The sequence below is a fragment of the Equus caballus genome, chromosome 28 (genome assembly GCF_041296265.1).
Source record: "Equus caballus isolate H_3958 breed thoroughbred chromosome 28, TB-T2T, whole genome shotgun sequence".
NCBI lineage: Eukaryota > Metazoa > Chordata > Mammalia > Perissodactyla > Equidae > Equus > Equus caballus.
Genome location: NC_091711.1, coordinates 51,353,358 through 51,370,006, shown reverse-complemented (window position 1 = coordinate 51,370,006; position 16,649 = coordinate 51,353,358). Strand labels below are relative to the sequence as shown.

Below are 16,649 nucleotides of genomic sequence, written 5' to 3'. Positions count from 1 at the left end.
CTACTCAATAGCCACGATGACAGCCCCCACCACCAGTACCACCCCCTACCCCAGCACAACTGTTACTACTGTGATTACAACTCATACTACTATCCTAGTACCACTACCACTGTCAACACCAGGAGCACCTCTCTCTGTACCATCACCACCACCCCACTATTGCCACTATTCTTCATTCATACTCTGCCTGGTTCAAAAGAAATATCTGAGGTGAGGCAGTCCTCTGAGGTCCCTTGCAAATCTAAGATTTATGATCCCATGAAAGACGACACTGCACTGAACATTTACAACACAGCAAGAGAATTTCTTCAAGTGAACAATGATCTGCCCTGGGGTTGCACCTTCGCAGAGCTCCAGACATATACATAAAATATTGGTTTGTTTCCTGACTGGGTATTTGATGATATTAAACAATTATGGTTAATATTTTGGGGTGTGATAATGTGATTTGCTCAGCAAAGTCTTGTCCCCTCCTGTAGTTATATTTAAAAGGCGAAAAAGTTCTTATATTTTAGAGCTATATGCTGAAATATTTACAGAAGAAATGATGTATCTGGGATTTGTTTTGAAATAATCCACTGGGGATGGTAGGCAGGGGATAAAAGATGAAAGAAGACTGAGCAAGACTGGCTGCTGAAGCTGGTGATGGGTACCATCAATACACCTCACACCCTACTTCTGTGTGTGTCTAGTGCGGATTGCAGTGAGTCACATGTCAGGTTGAATGTAAGGCAGGAGCAAGTACGGACTCCAGGAACACCATGCTCCAATGGAATGAAACAAATTGACTCACTACTTTACAGAAGCCTAATGCCAGAAGTTTTCTTTTATTTGCTTTTAAACATTAAGTGCCCTAGACACACAGACACCTGCCACACAAATGGTGGTGGATGTCCTAAGGTCCTGCCATGATTTAGGCACGTTCCTAGACCTCACGCCTGTGACTCGTTGGTGACAGGACAAGCTGGCCTAGTTTGGGGCCCTGTGCAGCTCCCAGGGATGGCGGGAAGTGCTGCTTATTCCAGAGTCGGCCAGCAGAAATATCTCTTGGGAAGCCACTTTCTTAATCAAATTCCAATTCACGTATCAGCAGCCCATGCTGCTCCACATGTGTCCCACAGAACAGTCAGAAACATTGTTCCCCACAGGCTGACAATGTGGGTCACCCAGCAGTGGCTGACAGCAAGGTATGTCAGCATCAGCCATCCCAAACCACATGGGTTCGGCAGATAATTTACCTGTTCAGTTTTTCGTGCAATGAGATTGCCAATGGTCTTGCTGAAAAAGCTGGCAAGCAGAGGATTGAGAGGTGGCTCATGGTCCAAGAAGTCATAAAGAAGGTTCAGCAGAGTCTCGTCCTCTCCTAGTCTGTCATTAATCTGTGGCACGTCACACGTCAGCAACTCACAAGCTGTGTTTGGATATCTAAAAGGGCACAATGCAAGCAACTGGAGGTGAAATTAGACTTCTCCAACTCTTAGGAAACTGCTTCAATAATCTGCCTCTTAGGAAGCAGATCACAGGTAAGAACAAAACATTGATAGACCTCAGAACACAACAAAAATGCAGTTATTCTGTGACCAATAGGAATTTTTGACTATCGGAAGCTCAACATTTTTAACATACCTTTTTCAGGTTCCTCATACCTACACTCTGACATGCTACATTTTCTCATTCTATTTCCATTTTCTAAATAACCTTTCTCTGTCTTTTGGCTTCACCTCTCTCCAGGCCTCATTTCTCATACTCACCTGCCAGGTCTCTCACCTCCTCTAACCAGTTAGTGAGGCCAAGTTCTCCATCATGCTCGTCCTTCTTGCTCCTACATATCAACAAGCGCAGATCCAGCTTGTTCCCAGTCTGAAGAAATGTCACACCAGCAGCTTACAATGCAGTACCAGTTATGAGGTGTTACACAGGCGAGTTATTATTTGGAAATACTAATATATGAAAATGATGTACTATTCATTTGATAAAAATAACCAGGTAAAAATAATTCTCATCCCATTACATGCAATCCCATGATATCATTGAGCTCCCTGCCTTACCATCCGACAGACATGGGGTCACTGCCATCACCCCCGGGACAGGCATGCCTACTGAACAACCTGCTGCATCTAGGACAAAGCCTGCAACAGCAGTGCCAGTAAAAATGCCCAATGCCATACCTGAGCATATCTGGAAATGAGGGTGAGGGTGCCGGGGGCTGGAATAGTCAAGAACCAGGTGGGAGTGTCCTGTGGGGCTGACTGCCCTGGAGCCACCTGGCACTACATGAGACAAACTGTGTAGCCTCAGGAATGCTGCCTAACCTCTCTGTGGGCTTCCTCATCTGAAGGAGGAGGTGCAAGTCCCCACCCCCGACAAGGCTATGTACAAAGCAGAGCAGCACCTGGCACACAGTAAGCCCTGGGTCAGGGTCAGCCACTATGATCTTCCTACTCCTGGTAGCCACCAACATGGGCCCCAGCACAGACCTAAACCAAGGTGGTCATTATGGATCAGCTAGAGGTGCCTGGATTTGAGAAACTCTATGGGTTGGTAGAGTGTGGCAGCCAACCAAGTGTGGAAGGGGTAAAAGACGGAAAGGGTCTCAGGCTGGCTATGGGCTGGGTGTTGCTCGTTAGCGCAGAGCAGAGCTCAAAGAAATAGTGTTGGGTGAGCAGGATGGGTGTGAGGGACCTGCCAGGTTCACAAGGAGCTGGCCCAGTCCAGCAAGCAGGCCCAGGCTACCAGAGCGAATCCAGACAGAGGGGTGGTCAGTGCTCAGACAGAGGTGTGGCCAGTGCCCAGACAGAGGTGTGGCCAGTGCCCAGACAGAGGGATGGCCAGTGCCCAGACAGAGGGGTGGCCAGTGCCCAGAGGAGTTGGCCAGTGCCCAGGGAGGGGTGGCCAGTGCCCAGGGAGAGGGGTAGCCAGTGCCCAGAGACAGGTGTGGTCAGTGCCCAGAGAGGGGTGTCCAGTGCCCACCTTGTGGGATTGTTAAAAAGGATCAGACGAGGCGGCCCCGTACCATGGAAGGAAAAGCCAGAGGAAGCCTGCTGGCAGTGTAGGGCAGAAGGGCCAAGTTGGCAGCACCGAAGGCCAGAGCAAGGTGCCGCATCACCCAGGCAGAGGGGTGTCCACCAGACTCCAAAAAATAAGAAAAGATTCATCAAGCTGCAGGAGAGACACAAGCCCCAGAGAAAAGCACGGACCACTCCTTCAGGAAGCTGCTGCAGAGCACAGGACTCCAATCTTGTCTCCACACACAAACGCATGCACATGTGTGGCAGCTGAGTGACAAGGCACTGACCTTGTAAGCTTATGTCTAGGTGGAGGGCTTGAGATTTTCTTTATCAGTATTTTATAATTATTCTTAAAAAAACAGGTACAGCTTTCGCAGATTATAAAATTTACACAAGGAATAGGAATTCCAGCTAAACATAGCAAATCGAACACACAAGCTTGATGCCATTCCCTCTCAAACTCCTATTCAAATAATGCCAAGAAAAAATACACAAAAAGAGAAGTAGAAATGACACAGGGCAAGGCCTAAAGACAGGAAAGGGCAGCCTGAGGACTGGCTTGGCGCACCAGGGAAGCTGAGTCTCAGGTGGTCACAGAGGGAAGCGCCAACTAGGAACACAACTTCAGAGAGGCATGGACATGGAGACGGTGGCCGGTCTGGGCAGGGTGAAGGGACTGGCTGGAAACTCACGAGAGCAGTGAGCCTTCCAGCCCCTCCCTTGATGCCCTCACACAGGACTGGGAGGTTTACTCCCTGAAAAAGTGGACCAGAGGACTCCTGACTTGGTCACGTCAAGACACAACTGAGAGAGAGATGGAACACTGTCCAGAAATAGCGGCATGGTAAAAACAACGTTGGGGTGCCCCCAGCCCCTCTTCCTGACTCAGGCTGATGCTACTGCCCACAGGTAGGAGATAGAAGGATTCTTTTCTGCAGAAACTGAGAGGACAAAGAGGAAAGTCAACTAGTCATCACCTAACCAAGCGGTCGGCCACCCATCACCCACAGTGAAGGGTAGTGGGCAAGCTCCACTCAGACCCCAAACTCTTTGCTGACTTTAGTGTCTTTCTCTTGAAAAGAACCCAAGTGCTGACCAAACCAACCACCAGCAGAAAACTAGGCACACAAAGCAAAGACAGCGTGCAGAGAACAGAAGAACCCCATCAACAAATACACCGCGACAGTGTATCCATGAGGAAGAAATGGAAGCTTGTATTTAAAATATCTGAGTATAAGAAAGACCTCTTAGAAATTAAAAACATGATGGTAGAAATTTTAAAGATCAATAAAAGGACAGGAAGGTAAACCTTGAAGAAACCTCTCAGATGTAGAGCAAAAATAAGAAGAGGGAAGTACGAATCCAGGTAGCCTAACAGCCAGTCAGGGGTCCCAGAGAGAGGTGAGAAAGTCGGACGGGAGACCATTATCAAAGAAAGAACACAGGAAGCTTCCTTGTGTGGAAGGCCACGAACTCACAGAGTCAAAGGGCCCCGGAGTGCCTCGCACATAAGTGAAACTGCGACGCCCAGTGCCTCCCTATTTGAGAGGGTGGTCGCTGTGACAGCTGAGTGCTTTGATCACTCATCCTAGCTGCTTGTTTCTTTCCCCAACCCCGAGATTTCTCCTAGTTTGTCTGCTTAGTTTTGTACTCATCTACTAATTTCTCCCAAACTCTCTGACTATACCACTCTCCTGAATTACCATGTTTCTTCCGGAATTCCCCTGTCCTGACCCAGGAAATAATTTCACACTATTGCAAAATTCCAGAACAGGGGTAGAAAAGGACCTAAATATCCCCCTAGAGGAAAGAAACCCTGCTACACAAAGGCCGAGGATGCTTACTGCATCAGACTTGCCAACAGCAAGGCCAGAAACTGGAAGACAACTATGAGTCCTCGAAATTGGAGGAGAACGATGTCCAGTCCTCTGTGTAGGAATTCTACACAGAGGGAGCAGCGGACAAACAAAAGGAGAACAGTGCATTGTCAGACAGGCCTGACCCCCAACCACTACCATCCACGTACAACTCAGTACACTATTCACCACAGGAAGGAAACCAAAGAAGAGGAAGACGAAATCCTGGAACATGGAAGGCAGACACTGGAGTTACCAGAGTAAGGATGAAGGAGATTCCCTTCCTGCTCCTGATGCTTCCCTCTGTGCCCGGACTTGCTGCTCACAGGGGGCTCTTCTGGGCAACTGGCCTTAGCCATGCTCCTTTCTGCTCTGCCCCTTAGTACAGCAGGGTTTCATCAGGGGGAGGAGGTTGTCCTTCCTGGGGTCCTGCCCTACCCAGCGCTGCTTCCCACTGGCTGAGCAGTTCTAACTGTACAATTTGGAAGCCTATCACCCACAGCTATAATGACATTCTCCCACACCAGCTTTATGAATAACAAAAGTGATATCTGCTGGCTTTTTATTTCTCAAATGTCCAGAATTCGGCAGGCAAACTGGGCAGAAACCTCAAAAAAAGGCCAGGAGCAACCTGATGGTTCTCGGGCTGAACCAGGTGGCTGGCTTCTCATCCCAGGGCTGCTCCAGAGGCCTCACCTGCCTGGGGCAGCCTCTGGCCTTAAGCAGGAACAGCAAGCTGCTGCCTGACCTCAAACCGCCCAGAGGCAGCATCTCTTGAACAGGCTTGGCTCAGGCTCCTTTTCCACTATTGGGAAAAGAGTTTCTCCATAACCCAGCCTACAGTCACAAGGGTGGAGCGACATTAGCTATGCTGCTCAGCCAAGTCTGCAGGCAGAACCTTCACCTCAGAGGCTCCAGGCTGTGGAGGAGACACTGCTGACCTTGTCAGGCTGGCCGAGGTCACAGCCGACTAGAGTGCTGAGCAGCACAGGTACTGCTTCCTGTAAGCAAGCTTATTGAAGCACAGCCACACTCACTCATGTACCGTCTGGGGCGGCTTTCACAATACAATGTCAGAGCTGAGTGGCTGCATCAGAGACCTAAACAAGCCTAAATATTTCCTATCTTAGCTTTCATAGATAAAGTCTGCCGACTCCTGTCTACATACCTATTTGTATCTCCGCATCTCTGAAAAATAATCTTGACCCTATTTCTTCCCTTAGCTATCACCTCATCCACCCATCCATTTCATTCCTTTTCTCAAAAAGGAAATTGTGCTTTAATTTCATTTAAAGTCAAATCAATTTTAGATTAATTTTTAAGTTTTTATTGCTAGGTACAAAGGCTTTAACAGCTCAGACAGCTCAAAAGGGCTCCCGAACAGGGGCAGACTTCCCTCTCTTTCCTCACTCCCAAGCCTCACTCCTCAGTCACCAGTCTTTCAGCAGTTTCCTCCACTGTCAGCCTCCATGTTTCTAAATAAAATACACTTCCGCTTCTTCTTTATTTCCAATTTTAGACAATATAAATAATCTTCCTATGATGTAAGATGAAGACTCACATCTCATCTCTATAAATTACACCACAAGTGTTAAACTCATGCCCAGTGTTTCCCTTAGTATGAACATGTAAATAAATACAGACATACCTCGTTTTACCGTGCTTCACTTTATTGTGCTTTTGCACTATTGCATTTTTCACAAATTGAAGGTTTGTGGCAACCTTGCATCAAGCAAGTCTATCGGTGCCATTTTCCCAGTAGCATTTTCTCACTTCACATCTCTGTGTCACATTTTGGTAATTCTCACAATATTTCAAACTTTTCACTGTGATTATATTTGTTATGGTGATCTGTAATCAGTGATCCTTGATGTTTTTATTGTAGTTGTTTGGGGGTGCCATGAACCACATCCATAAAAGAAAGCGAACTTAATAAATGTGTGTGTTCTGACTGTCCCACAGACTGGCCGTTCTCCGTCTCTCTCCCTCTATACTCAGGCCTCCCTATTCCCTGAGACACAGCAATTTTGAAATTAGGCCAATTAATAAACCTACAATGGCCTCTAAGTGCTCAAGTGAAAGGAAGAGTCACAAGTCTCTCACTTTAAATCAAAAGCTAGAAATGATCTAGCTTCATGAGGAGTGTATGTTGAAAGCCAAGATAGGCCAAAAGCTAGGACTTTTGCTCTAAACAATTACCCAAGTTATGAATGCAAAGGAAAGTTCTTGAAGGACCTTAAAAGTGCTACTCAAGTGAACACACAAAATAAGAAAGGGAAACAGTGTTATTGCTGATAGGGAGAAAGGTTTAGTGGTCTGGATAGAAGATTAAACCACCACAACATTCCCTTAAGCCAAAGCCTAACCCAGAGCAAGCCCCTAACTATCAATTCCGTGAAGGCTGAAAGAGGTGAGGAAGTGCAGAAGAAAAGCATGAAGCTAGTAGAGGCTGGTTCATGAGGTTTAAGGAAAGAAGTCATCTCCATAACATAAAAGTGCAAGGTGAAGCAGCCAGTGCTCATACACAAACTGCAGTAAGTTATCCAGAAGATCTAGCTAAGATAATTAATGAAGGTGGCTACAATAAACAGCAGATTTTCAATACAGACAGAACAGTCTTTATTGGAAGAAGATGCCATCTAGGACTTTCATAGCCAGAGAGAAGTCAAAACCTGGCTTCAAAGGACAGCATGATGCTCTTATTAGGGGCTAATGCAGCTGGTGACTTTGAGTTGAAGCCAGTGCTCATTTACCATTCCGAAAACCCTAGGGCCCTTAATAATTATGCTAAATCTACTCTGCCTGTGCTCTATAAATGGAACAACAAAGCCTGGATGACAGCATATCTGTTTACAACATGGTTTACTGAATTTTTAAGCCTACTGTTGAGACCTACTGCTCAGAAAGAAAAATTCCTTTCAAAATATTACCCCTCATTGAAAATGGCACCTGGTCACCCAAGAGCTGTGATGGAGATGTATGAGATTAATGTTGTTTTCATGCCTGCTAACACAATGCCCATTCTGCAGCCCACGGGTCAAGGAGTAATTTCGACTTTGAAGTCTTATTATTTAAGAAATATATTTTGTAAAGCTACAGCTGCCATAGATAATGATTCCTCTGCTGGATTTGGGTAAAGTCAATTGAAAACCTTCTGGAAGGGATTCCCCATTCTAGTAGATGCCATTAAGAACACTCGTGATTCATGGGAAGAGGTCAAAACATCAACAATAGCAAGAGTTTGGAAGAAGTTGATTCCAAGCCTCATGGATGATTTTGAGGGGTTTAAGACTTCAGTGGAGAAGTAACTGCAGATGTGGCAGAAGCAGTAAGAGAACTAGAATCAGAAGTGGAGCCTGAAGATGTGACTCAATTGCTGCAATCTCATGAGAGAACTTTAAAGGATGGGGAGTTGCTTCTTATGGATGAGCAAAGAAAATGGTTTCTTGAGATGGAATCTACTCCTGGGTGAAGATGCTGTGAAGACTGTTGAAATGACAACAAAGGACTTAGAATATGACACAAAATTAGTTGATAAAGCAGCAGCGGGGTTTGAGGGGACAGACTTCAATTTTGAAAGAAGTTCTACTGTGGGTAAAATGCTATCAAACAGCATTGCACGCTACAGAGAAATTGTTTGGGAAAGGAAGAATCAATCGAGGCAGGAAACTTCATTGTTGTCTTATTTTAAGAAATTGCCACAGCCACTCCAACCTTTAGCAACCACCACTCTGATCAGTCAACAGCCATCCAGACTGAGACAAGAGCTTCTACCTGCAAAAAAGATTACGACCCACTGAAGGCTCAGATGATGGTTGGCATTTTTTAGCAATAAAGTATTTTTCACTTAAGGTATGTACATTGTTTTTTTAGACATAACGTTATTGCACACTTAATAGACCAAAATATAGTATAAATACAACTTTTATATGCACTGTGAAACCAAAAAATTCATGTGACTCGCTTTATTGCAATCTTCGCTTTACTATGGTGGTCTGGAACCAACCCACAGCACCTCCAAGGTCATCCAGTACTGTCAACGGCTGAGCTGCCTTCTTCACTCTAGCTCCATCTGCTTACTCAAGTAAGTCCCCACACCCAGAGTTCATGGTTTTCTCATTGCTTTGCTTAGCCTGGTACTTATCTCCTAATGTCTCCCAAACTCTCTGACTATAAAACTCTCCTCAGGCTGGCCCAGTGGTGCAGTGGTTAAGTTTGTGGGCTCCACTTCAGTGGCCTGGGGTTCATGGGTTCAGATCTCAGGCGCAAACCTACGCACTGCTCATCAAGCCATGCTGTGGCAGCGTCCTACATACAAAATAGAGGAACACTGGCAGAGATGTTAGCTCAGGGCCAATCTTCCTCACCAACAAAAAAAAAAAGCCCTCTCCTGCCTCATCAATGCCACCCTGGGATCCCTCTGCCCCCGCCCCAGGTCTCTTCCCCCATAGTACTTGTCACCAATGTCTCCAGACAGGGAGACCACATACCCTGTCACCAAACAGGACACACTTGGGAGTGAGAGAGGGAAAGGGACGGGGCCATTAAAGGTGACGCTGAAACAGCAGGTATTGACCTGGACCATGTGACCTTTCACGGATGGTCTCCATGGCCCTATATCCCTGGCTCTTCCACAAACAAGGCCCCTGCCACTGTCTAGGGTTCCCCCTAAGTGTCAGCAGACTCCCCTGGTCAGAGAGGGCCTGACTGACTGAAGTGCCCTGGCCACAGGCACTTTCCATCACTCTATCTGGCTTTATTTTCTTTTTAAGACAAAGGTCAGGGGCCCGGTGGTGCAGCAGTTAAGTTCGCACATTCCGCTTCTCAGCGTCTCAGGGTTCGCCGCTTTGGATCCCAGGTGTGGACATGGCACCGCTTGGCACGCCATGCTGTGGTAGGCATCCCACACATAAAGTAGAGGAAGATGGCTATGGATGTTAGTTCAGGGCCAGGCTTCCTCAGCAAAAAAGAGGAGGACTGGCAGTTGTTAGCTCAGGGCTAATCTTCCTCAAAAAAAAAAAAAAGACAAAGGTCAGCAAAAAGTTTCTATAAAGGGCCAGAAAGTAAATATTCGAGATGGTCTATGTTGCAACTACTCAACTCTGCCCTTGTAATCACAAATGGTGGCTGTGTTCCAATGAGATTTTATTCATGGACAATGAAATGTGAATTTGACCTCATTTTCACATGTAACAAAATACTATTCTTTAGAATTTTTTCAACCATTTAAAAATGTAAACCCATTCTTAGCTTGCAGCCATAGTTTGCTGACTCTGTTCTAAGACTCGACCACCACACAAGGTCTGGCTCACTGTGGGCTGCTATCTGTCCTGACTCTCGCTGTGTCACAGGCCCCCAGCTCTCTCTTCCCAGAGTCTGCTCCGGCCCCAGAGCAGCACCCTCAGAGCCAGAGGCTGGGTCCGCTCTGTCCTCCCGTCACCCAAGGTCCTCTGATCACTCACACCCCTCTGTCTCCACCCCAACCCCCTGCCACACCACTCCTTCCCTTCTGTTATTTCCTAACATCCTAGCCAACTGCTGAATGGAACATTTTAGAAAAACTTTGAGAATGGTCAGTACCATTAATGACACAACATATTTCCTCCAAGCCCAAGATCCCAGAGTGAAGTACTTCCACAGTCAAGCTGTCAAATGCCTCCCATCTCTCCCGACCGGCCATTGCACCAGGCTGGGAGCTGCCTCCTCCTGCTGGTATAGTCCCATTCAGTCAGGCCTCACACTGAAATTACATCTGCCTCTCTGTCATGGGATCAGTCTTCTCTTTCAGCATATTTTCACTCAAAACACTGACACACAGTATAACCTACTAAAACTCAGAATGAGAAATCACATACAGAAGAGATTTCAAAATCTTAAACATCAAAAAAACAAACCCCACAGGAGTGGCCTCCTCACTTCTCAAGTGGGGTAAACGTCTAAGGTCGGCTTCTCCATCAGAAAACCCTGGTTCTGGCCATCTTCAAACACTGCCCGCTGCCTCCCTGCAGCACCGCCCAGTGCTGGGCCCCGGTCACAGCCTCAGTACATACTTGAAGCGGACCTTCTCTTCCATGTCCAGGGGTGGGTCCTGTGTGATGAGGCTCACCAGCTCCTCCATACACTGCTGCCTGCAGAGGAAGTCCAGCAGCTTCCGGTTCTGAGCCTTGCACTCCTGCAAGATGTCATCTTCGTCCATTAACTCACGCAGTGTCACATCCTCCTTATCCAGCAGCTTGTCGACATGGGACGTGGTGTTCAAATCAAACTTCCAGAACATGATGACAGCCACAGAGCTACAAGCAAAGAGGAGGGTCAATTATCCCCACCAGTACAAATCCACTCTCAGCAACTCCACACCAAAGTCCAAGAACTCTATTCCCAACATTGGCCTGGGCTGGAAAGGGCAGTCTCCCCAGCAACTGCTCGGACCAGATCTCCCTGGGTCAGGCTCCAAAGTCAGTGGGGACTTCTCGGCTCTCCTGCATCTCAGAACCTGCTGCCTTCTCTCGATTCCACCCTAGCTGACCCACCTTCCTTGCTCTCCTTTCCCACCCCCAGTGCTCAATGTGCCACTGGTGCTCTCATTCACTCCTTTGCTCCTTTAGACCAACACAAAACCATGTTTCTCGTGTGTGTCATGGCCACACCTGACTGACCATCAAATAAAAGAACACAAAATATCTCACAGAACACAACCTCAGCAAGTCAAACTCATGACAGCTCATTTTGCTTGGCCCTCCCTTCCTCTGTCACTCCCTACCCACCTGGCCTCTCCTTTCACTGTCTCCATCTTGCTGAATAACTCAGGGTTATCCCTGAAGCCGCCACCTCCCTCACATGTACCCTGAGCTCTAGGTCTTGCCACAGCTACCTGAGAAATTGTTACTGACCCAGCCCATCCTCTGCATCCCACATCACCCGCTTCAGGCTCTTGCTTTCTTTGCCTGGACCATACAAGGTTTGTTTGTCCCACTCAAGTGGGACAGCTGAGTCTCATACGTCAGTCTTTGGGCCTAGGCTGGTTTGCACCACAGCTTTCAGTGTTCGATGCAAAATGAAAACCATAAAGCTCGTATCTTTAACAAAGTTAAACCTGCATTTTGAGCTTATGAATCTTTTCAATGTCACATGAATCATTCCTTGAAAACTATGGTAATAGTAGACGGGACTTATCTTACCTGATACTTTTATTTAAAAGAGTAAAAGACTGTCCATATGATGCAAAACCTCGGATTTGTCTGTGTGTAAAGCCCAGCTGCCCTAGGAGCCCCTGACACAGGCTCCTCAGCTGTCCAGGCACCATCCCCTTCACGTCAAACTCACTTTTCCAAAACAGAGGCACCTTCACATTCCTCCCACCTGGCTTCATAGGCTCCACTGGCCCCAGACGCCCACCACTCAGCAGGCTGCTTTCTACAATGTGCCTCCCGTCTTCTGGGCACTCCTACCGTCTCCCTGACTCTACCCTCGAAACAAGGATGCCGCATCTTTCTTTCAACGCAAACTGCACTTTCCTACCTTTAACATTCTGCACATGCTCTTGTGCTCAGACAGTCCTTCCTCATAAAATCCCACCCACCCCGCCAGACTGAGCTAAGGGCAGGGCCGGGACTGCCCTGGGCCTGCTCCAGCACACGCTGCAAGGCACTCAAAGGTTGAGCTGCTTTGACTTGCACTGCAAGGGACTCCATGGACGGACCCCGCACTCAGGTTCCTTCTGGGTACTAAGATCTCTCTTACTTCTCTTGTGAGGCGTGTGGATGGACATTTGTGGATGGTTGCAACAGACTTTGGGGAACAGAAATAATAATTCCTAGAAGTGCTTTCAGGAAAAGATGGCTGTCTCCACATATACATCAGATGCCCCTCTTTCCTATATGCCCTAGAGAATGACTCAAACGCTTAGATAACATACAATCCAGAGAAAGACGGGAACCAGAGTGAGATCCCACCTTGCCAAGGCATTTTTCCAAACAAGAACTTACAAGACAGGGCAGCTAGAGGAGGCGTCTGTGAATACTGCTTTTAGCCATAGAGTGGGTGAGTGGCTGGATGGACCACAAGTTCCCATAAACCAAATGGGACAAGTTTTTCTAGCAGGATCCTAAAAAAGGACTGGATTAATCCAAAAGAAGATAAAAAGAAAGGAGAGAGAGAGAAAATAAGCAACAAAAACAGACGGGACAAATGGGAAAAAATAGTAAGATAACAGACATAAACTCAACCATATCAGTAAGCGCATTAAATGCAAATACATTAATAACTTCAATTAAAGACAGAAATGGTCAGACTAGATAAAAAAGTAGCAACTCACTATATGCTGAGTATAAAAAGCTTACTTTAAATATCAAGACACAGGTTAAAAGTAAAAAAAAAAAAAAGTTAAAAGAATGGAAAAGGATACACCATGCAAGCACGGATCATGAGGCAGCTGAAACGGCTACACGAATGCTGGTATAGGTTTCTTTCCTCGCAATGCTTAAGTCTGCCCTGGGCATCAGGGTAAATGTGCCTCACAACACATGTTGGGAAATATTCCCTCTTCCTCCATTTTCTGAGTTTACATAGAATTGGTACTACTTCCTCTTAAAATGTTTGACAGAGCTCACCAGTGAAGCCAAGGGTCTAAAGTTGTCTTTGGTGATGTTTCAAATTATGAACTCCATTTCTTCAATAAGTATATTCTATTTCTACTTGTTTCCATTTCGGTAATTTGCTTGCTGAAAAAATTTGACCACTTTACCTGAATTGATGAAATTATTGGCATGAAGTTGTTCATTATAGTACCTTGTTAATTTGTTAATCTTCTAATGTAAAGTAGGATCCGCAGGCCCCTCTTTCATTCCTATACCTTAGTGATACCTGTCCTTTTCTCTCTCTTGTTGTTCATCAGCGCTACTAAAGGTTCATTAATTTTATTGATCTTCTTGAGGAACCAGATTTTGGTTTTATTATTTTTTTTCTCTAGTATTTGTCCATTTTCTATTTCATTTATTTCTTCTTCTGGCTTCATAATTTCCTTCCTACTGCATACTTTGGGTTTCATTTGCTCTTCTTTTTATAGCTTCTTAAAGTAGAAGCTTAATCATTCCTTTTTTAGACCTTTCTTCTTTTCTGTTATAAGCATTAAAAGCTACAAATTTTCCTTCAAGCACTGTTTTAGCTGTATACCACAGATTTTGATGTTTCCATTTTCACTGAATTCAAGATATTTCTAATCTCCCCTGTGAGTTTTTTCCTTTGATTTATAGGTTATTTAGAAGTATAATGCTTAATTTTCCAATTAATTTGGGGTTTTCTAAATATCTCTGTTACTGATATCTACTTTTTGTTGTGGTCAGAGAGCAGGATTGTATGGTTTCATTCTTTTTAAATTTATTGATTTTTTTTTTACGGCCTAGCACAGGAGTCAAGAAACTTTTTCTTGTAAAGAGTTAAACAGTATTATTTTCAGCTTTGTAGGCCACATAGGGTCTGTGTTGCATGTTCTTTTTCTTCTTCTTTTTCTTCTTAAAAAGCCTTTAAAAACACAAAAACCATTCTTAGTCTGCAAATTGTACAAAACCAAGCAGTGGGCTGGATTTGCCCAGCAGGTTGTAGGTTGCTGATGGCTGTGCATTTGTTATGGTCTGTCTTGGTGAATGTGGCATGTGCACTAGAAAATAGTTTTTATCCTGCTGCTATTGGGTGGGTTAAAGTCAAGTTGGTTGGGGCCGCTGCATGGTGGAGTGGTTAGATTCACGCGCTCCACTTTGGCGGCCCAGGGTTTCGCCGGTTTGAATCCTGGGCACAGACATGGCATCACTCATCAAGCCATGCTGAGGCGGCATCCCACATGCCACAACTAGAAGGACACACAACTAAAAATACACAACTATGTACTGGGGGGCTTTGGGGAGAAAAAGAAAAAAAATTTAAAAGTCTTTAAAAAAAAAGTCAAGTTGGTCGATAATGTTATTCAAGTTTTCTATGTCCTCACTAATTTTGTGTCTATTTGTTCTATCAATTAATGAGAGGGAGGGTTTCAATCTTCAACTATAATTGTGGATTTATTTATTTCTCCTTTTGATTCTGTCAACTTTTCCTTCATGTGTTTTCAATTTATTTTATTATATGGATACATATTTAGGATTGTTATGCCGTCTTGATGAATTGCCTCTTTGATCATTCTGAAATGTCCCTCATAATCTCTGGCAATATATCTTGTCTTGAAGTCTGCTTTATAATATATCAACAATTATGATCTTAATATAACATACCATTATGCTAATATAGCATAGCATTCTTGTGGTTCATGTTTGGTATATCCTTTAACATCCTTTTACTGTCAACCTATTTGTGTCTTTATATTTAAAGTGTTTCTTTTGTAAATAGCACATGACCAATTGGGTCTTGCTTTACTATTCCATCTGTTATTCTCTGCCTTTTAACTGAAGTATTTAGACCATTTACATTTAACGTAATTATCAATATGGTTGAGTTTGAGTAATTTGAAAAAAAACACAACACCCTTTCATGATAAAAACACTCAATAAATGAGGACTAGAAGGGAACTTCCTGAATCTGATAAAAGGTATCAACTAAAAAACCTACAGCTATCAGCATACTAATGGTGAAAAGACTGCTTTTCTCCTGAGATTGAAACATGAGATTCTAATCACTTCTATTCCAGATTGTAATGAAAGTCCTAGGTAGCACCATAAGACAATTAAGAGAAAGAAACACATACAGAGTGAAAAGGAATAAATAAAATCGTTTTTACTCACAGATGACATGATTGTATACACAGACATGCCTAAGAAATCTATAAGGAAAAGAGCTACTAGAATTAATAAGAGTGAATTTAGCAAGCTTACCAGTTACAAAGTCAATGTCCAAAAAGTAATTGTATTTCTACACACGACCAATGAACTGGAAATGGAATTTTTAAAAATTCTACTTACAATAACATCCAAAAACATCAAACACTTCAGGATAATTTAATAAAATATGTGCAAGACCTGTACACTGAAAACTACAAAACACTGCTGAGAGAAATGAAAGAATATTTAAATAAACGGAGAGATATTACTATGGTCATGCATTAGAAAATTCAATATGGTTAAGACATCGATTTTCCTTAAACTGGACTATTAATTCAATACAATCCCAATCAAATCCTATCAGATTTTTAAAAACAGAAATTGCCAAGCTGATACTAAAATGTATGCAGAAATGAAAAAAAAAAAAAAAAAAAAAACTAGAATAGCCAAAGGAATTCTGAAAAGGAAGAACAAAGTTGGAGTACTAACACTACCTGATTTCAAAACTTCACATATTGAGGAACAGAGGTCTCCTCGGTGGCCAAGAGGCATATGACTGAGCCATCCTGGAAGCAGGTTCTCCCTCCCCAGTCAAGGCTTCAGATGATGCAGCCCTGGTGACATCTGACTACAATCTCATGAGAAACCCCTGGCCAGCACCCAGTACAGCTGTTCCCAAATTCCTGACTCTCACAGACTCTGTGAGATGATAAATGTTTACTGTTGTTTTAAGCCACAAAAAAAAAAAAAGAAAACTGCTTCAGCCCAAGGCATTTATCCTAAAGAAATAAAGGCTGAAGTTCAAACAAAGTCCTGTACATTAATGCTCATAGAAGCTTCATTTATAACACAATAGTCTCCCCTTATCAATGGGAGATATGTTCCAAGACCCCCAGTGGATGCCTGAAATGGCAGATAGTAAATGCACACATACATACACACAAACACACAATGTTTTTTCCTACATATATACACCTATAATA

At 44.4% G+C, this 16,649-nt stretch overlaps 1 protein-coding gene across 34 annotated transcripts in view; it reads right to left on the bottom strand.

The window, feature by feature from the left end:
- PPP6R2 (protein phosphatase 6 regulatory subunit 2) overlaps positions 1–16,649 on the bottom strand; it is a 100,183-nt gene that overhangs the window by 34,167 nt on the left and 49,367 nt on the right. For 19 of the 34 annotated variants that reach the window (XR_011433499.1, XR_011433500.1, XM_023631077.2 and 16 more), the window contains 2 exons: positions 10,915–11,157; positions 1,239–1,425 (listed from right to left, as the gene is read on the bottom strand). Coding sequence is in view for 22 of the 34 variants with exons in the window: in XM_023631077.2 (XP_023486845.1) it covers positions 1,239–1,425; positions 10,915–11,141 (414 nt within the window). In the remaining 12 variants the exon portion in view is untranslated. Of the gene's footprint in view, positions 1–1,238; positions 1,449–10,914; positions 11,158–12,849; positions 12,980–16,649 lie in introns of all 34 variants that reach the window. The other 15 variants (XM_023631073.2, XM_070253844.1, XM_070253843.1 and 12 more) reach the window with 8 other exon arrangements.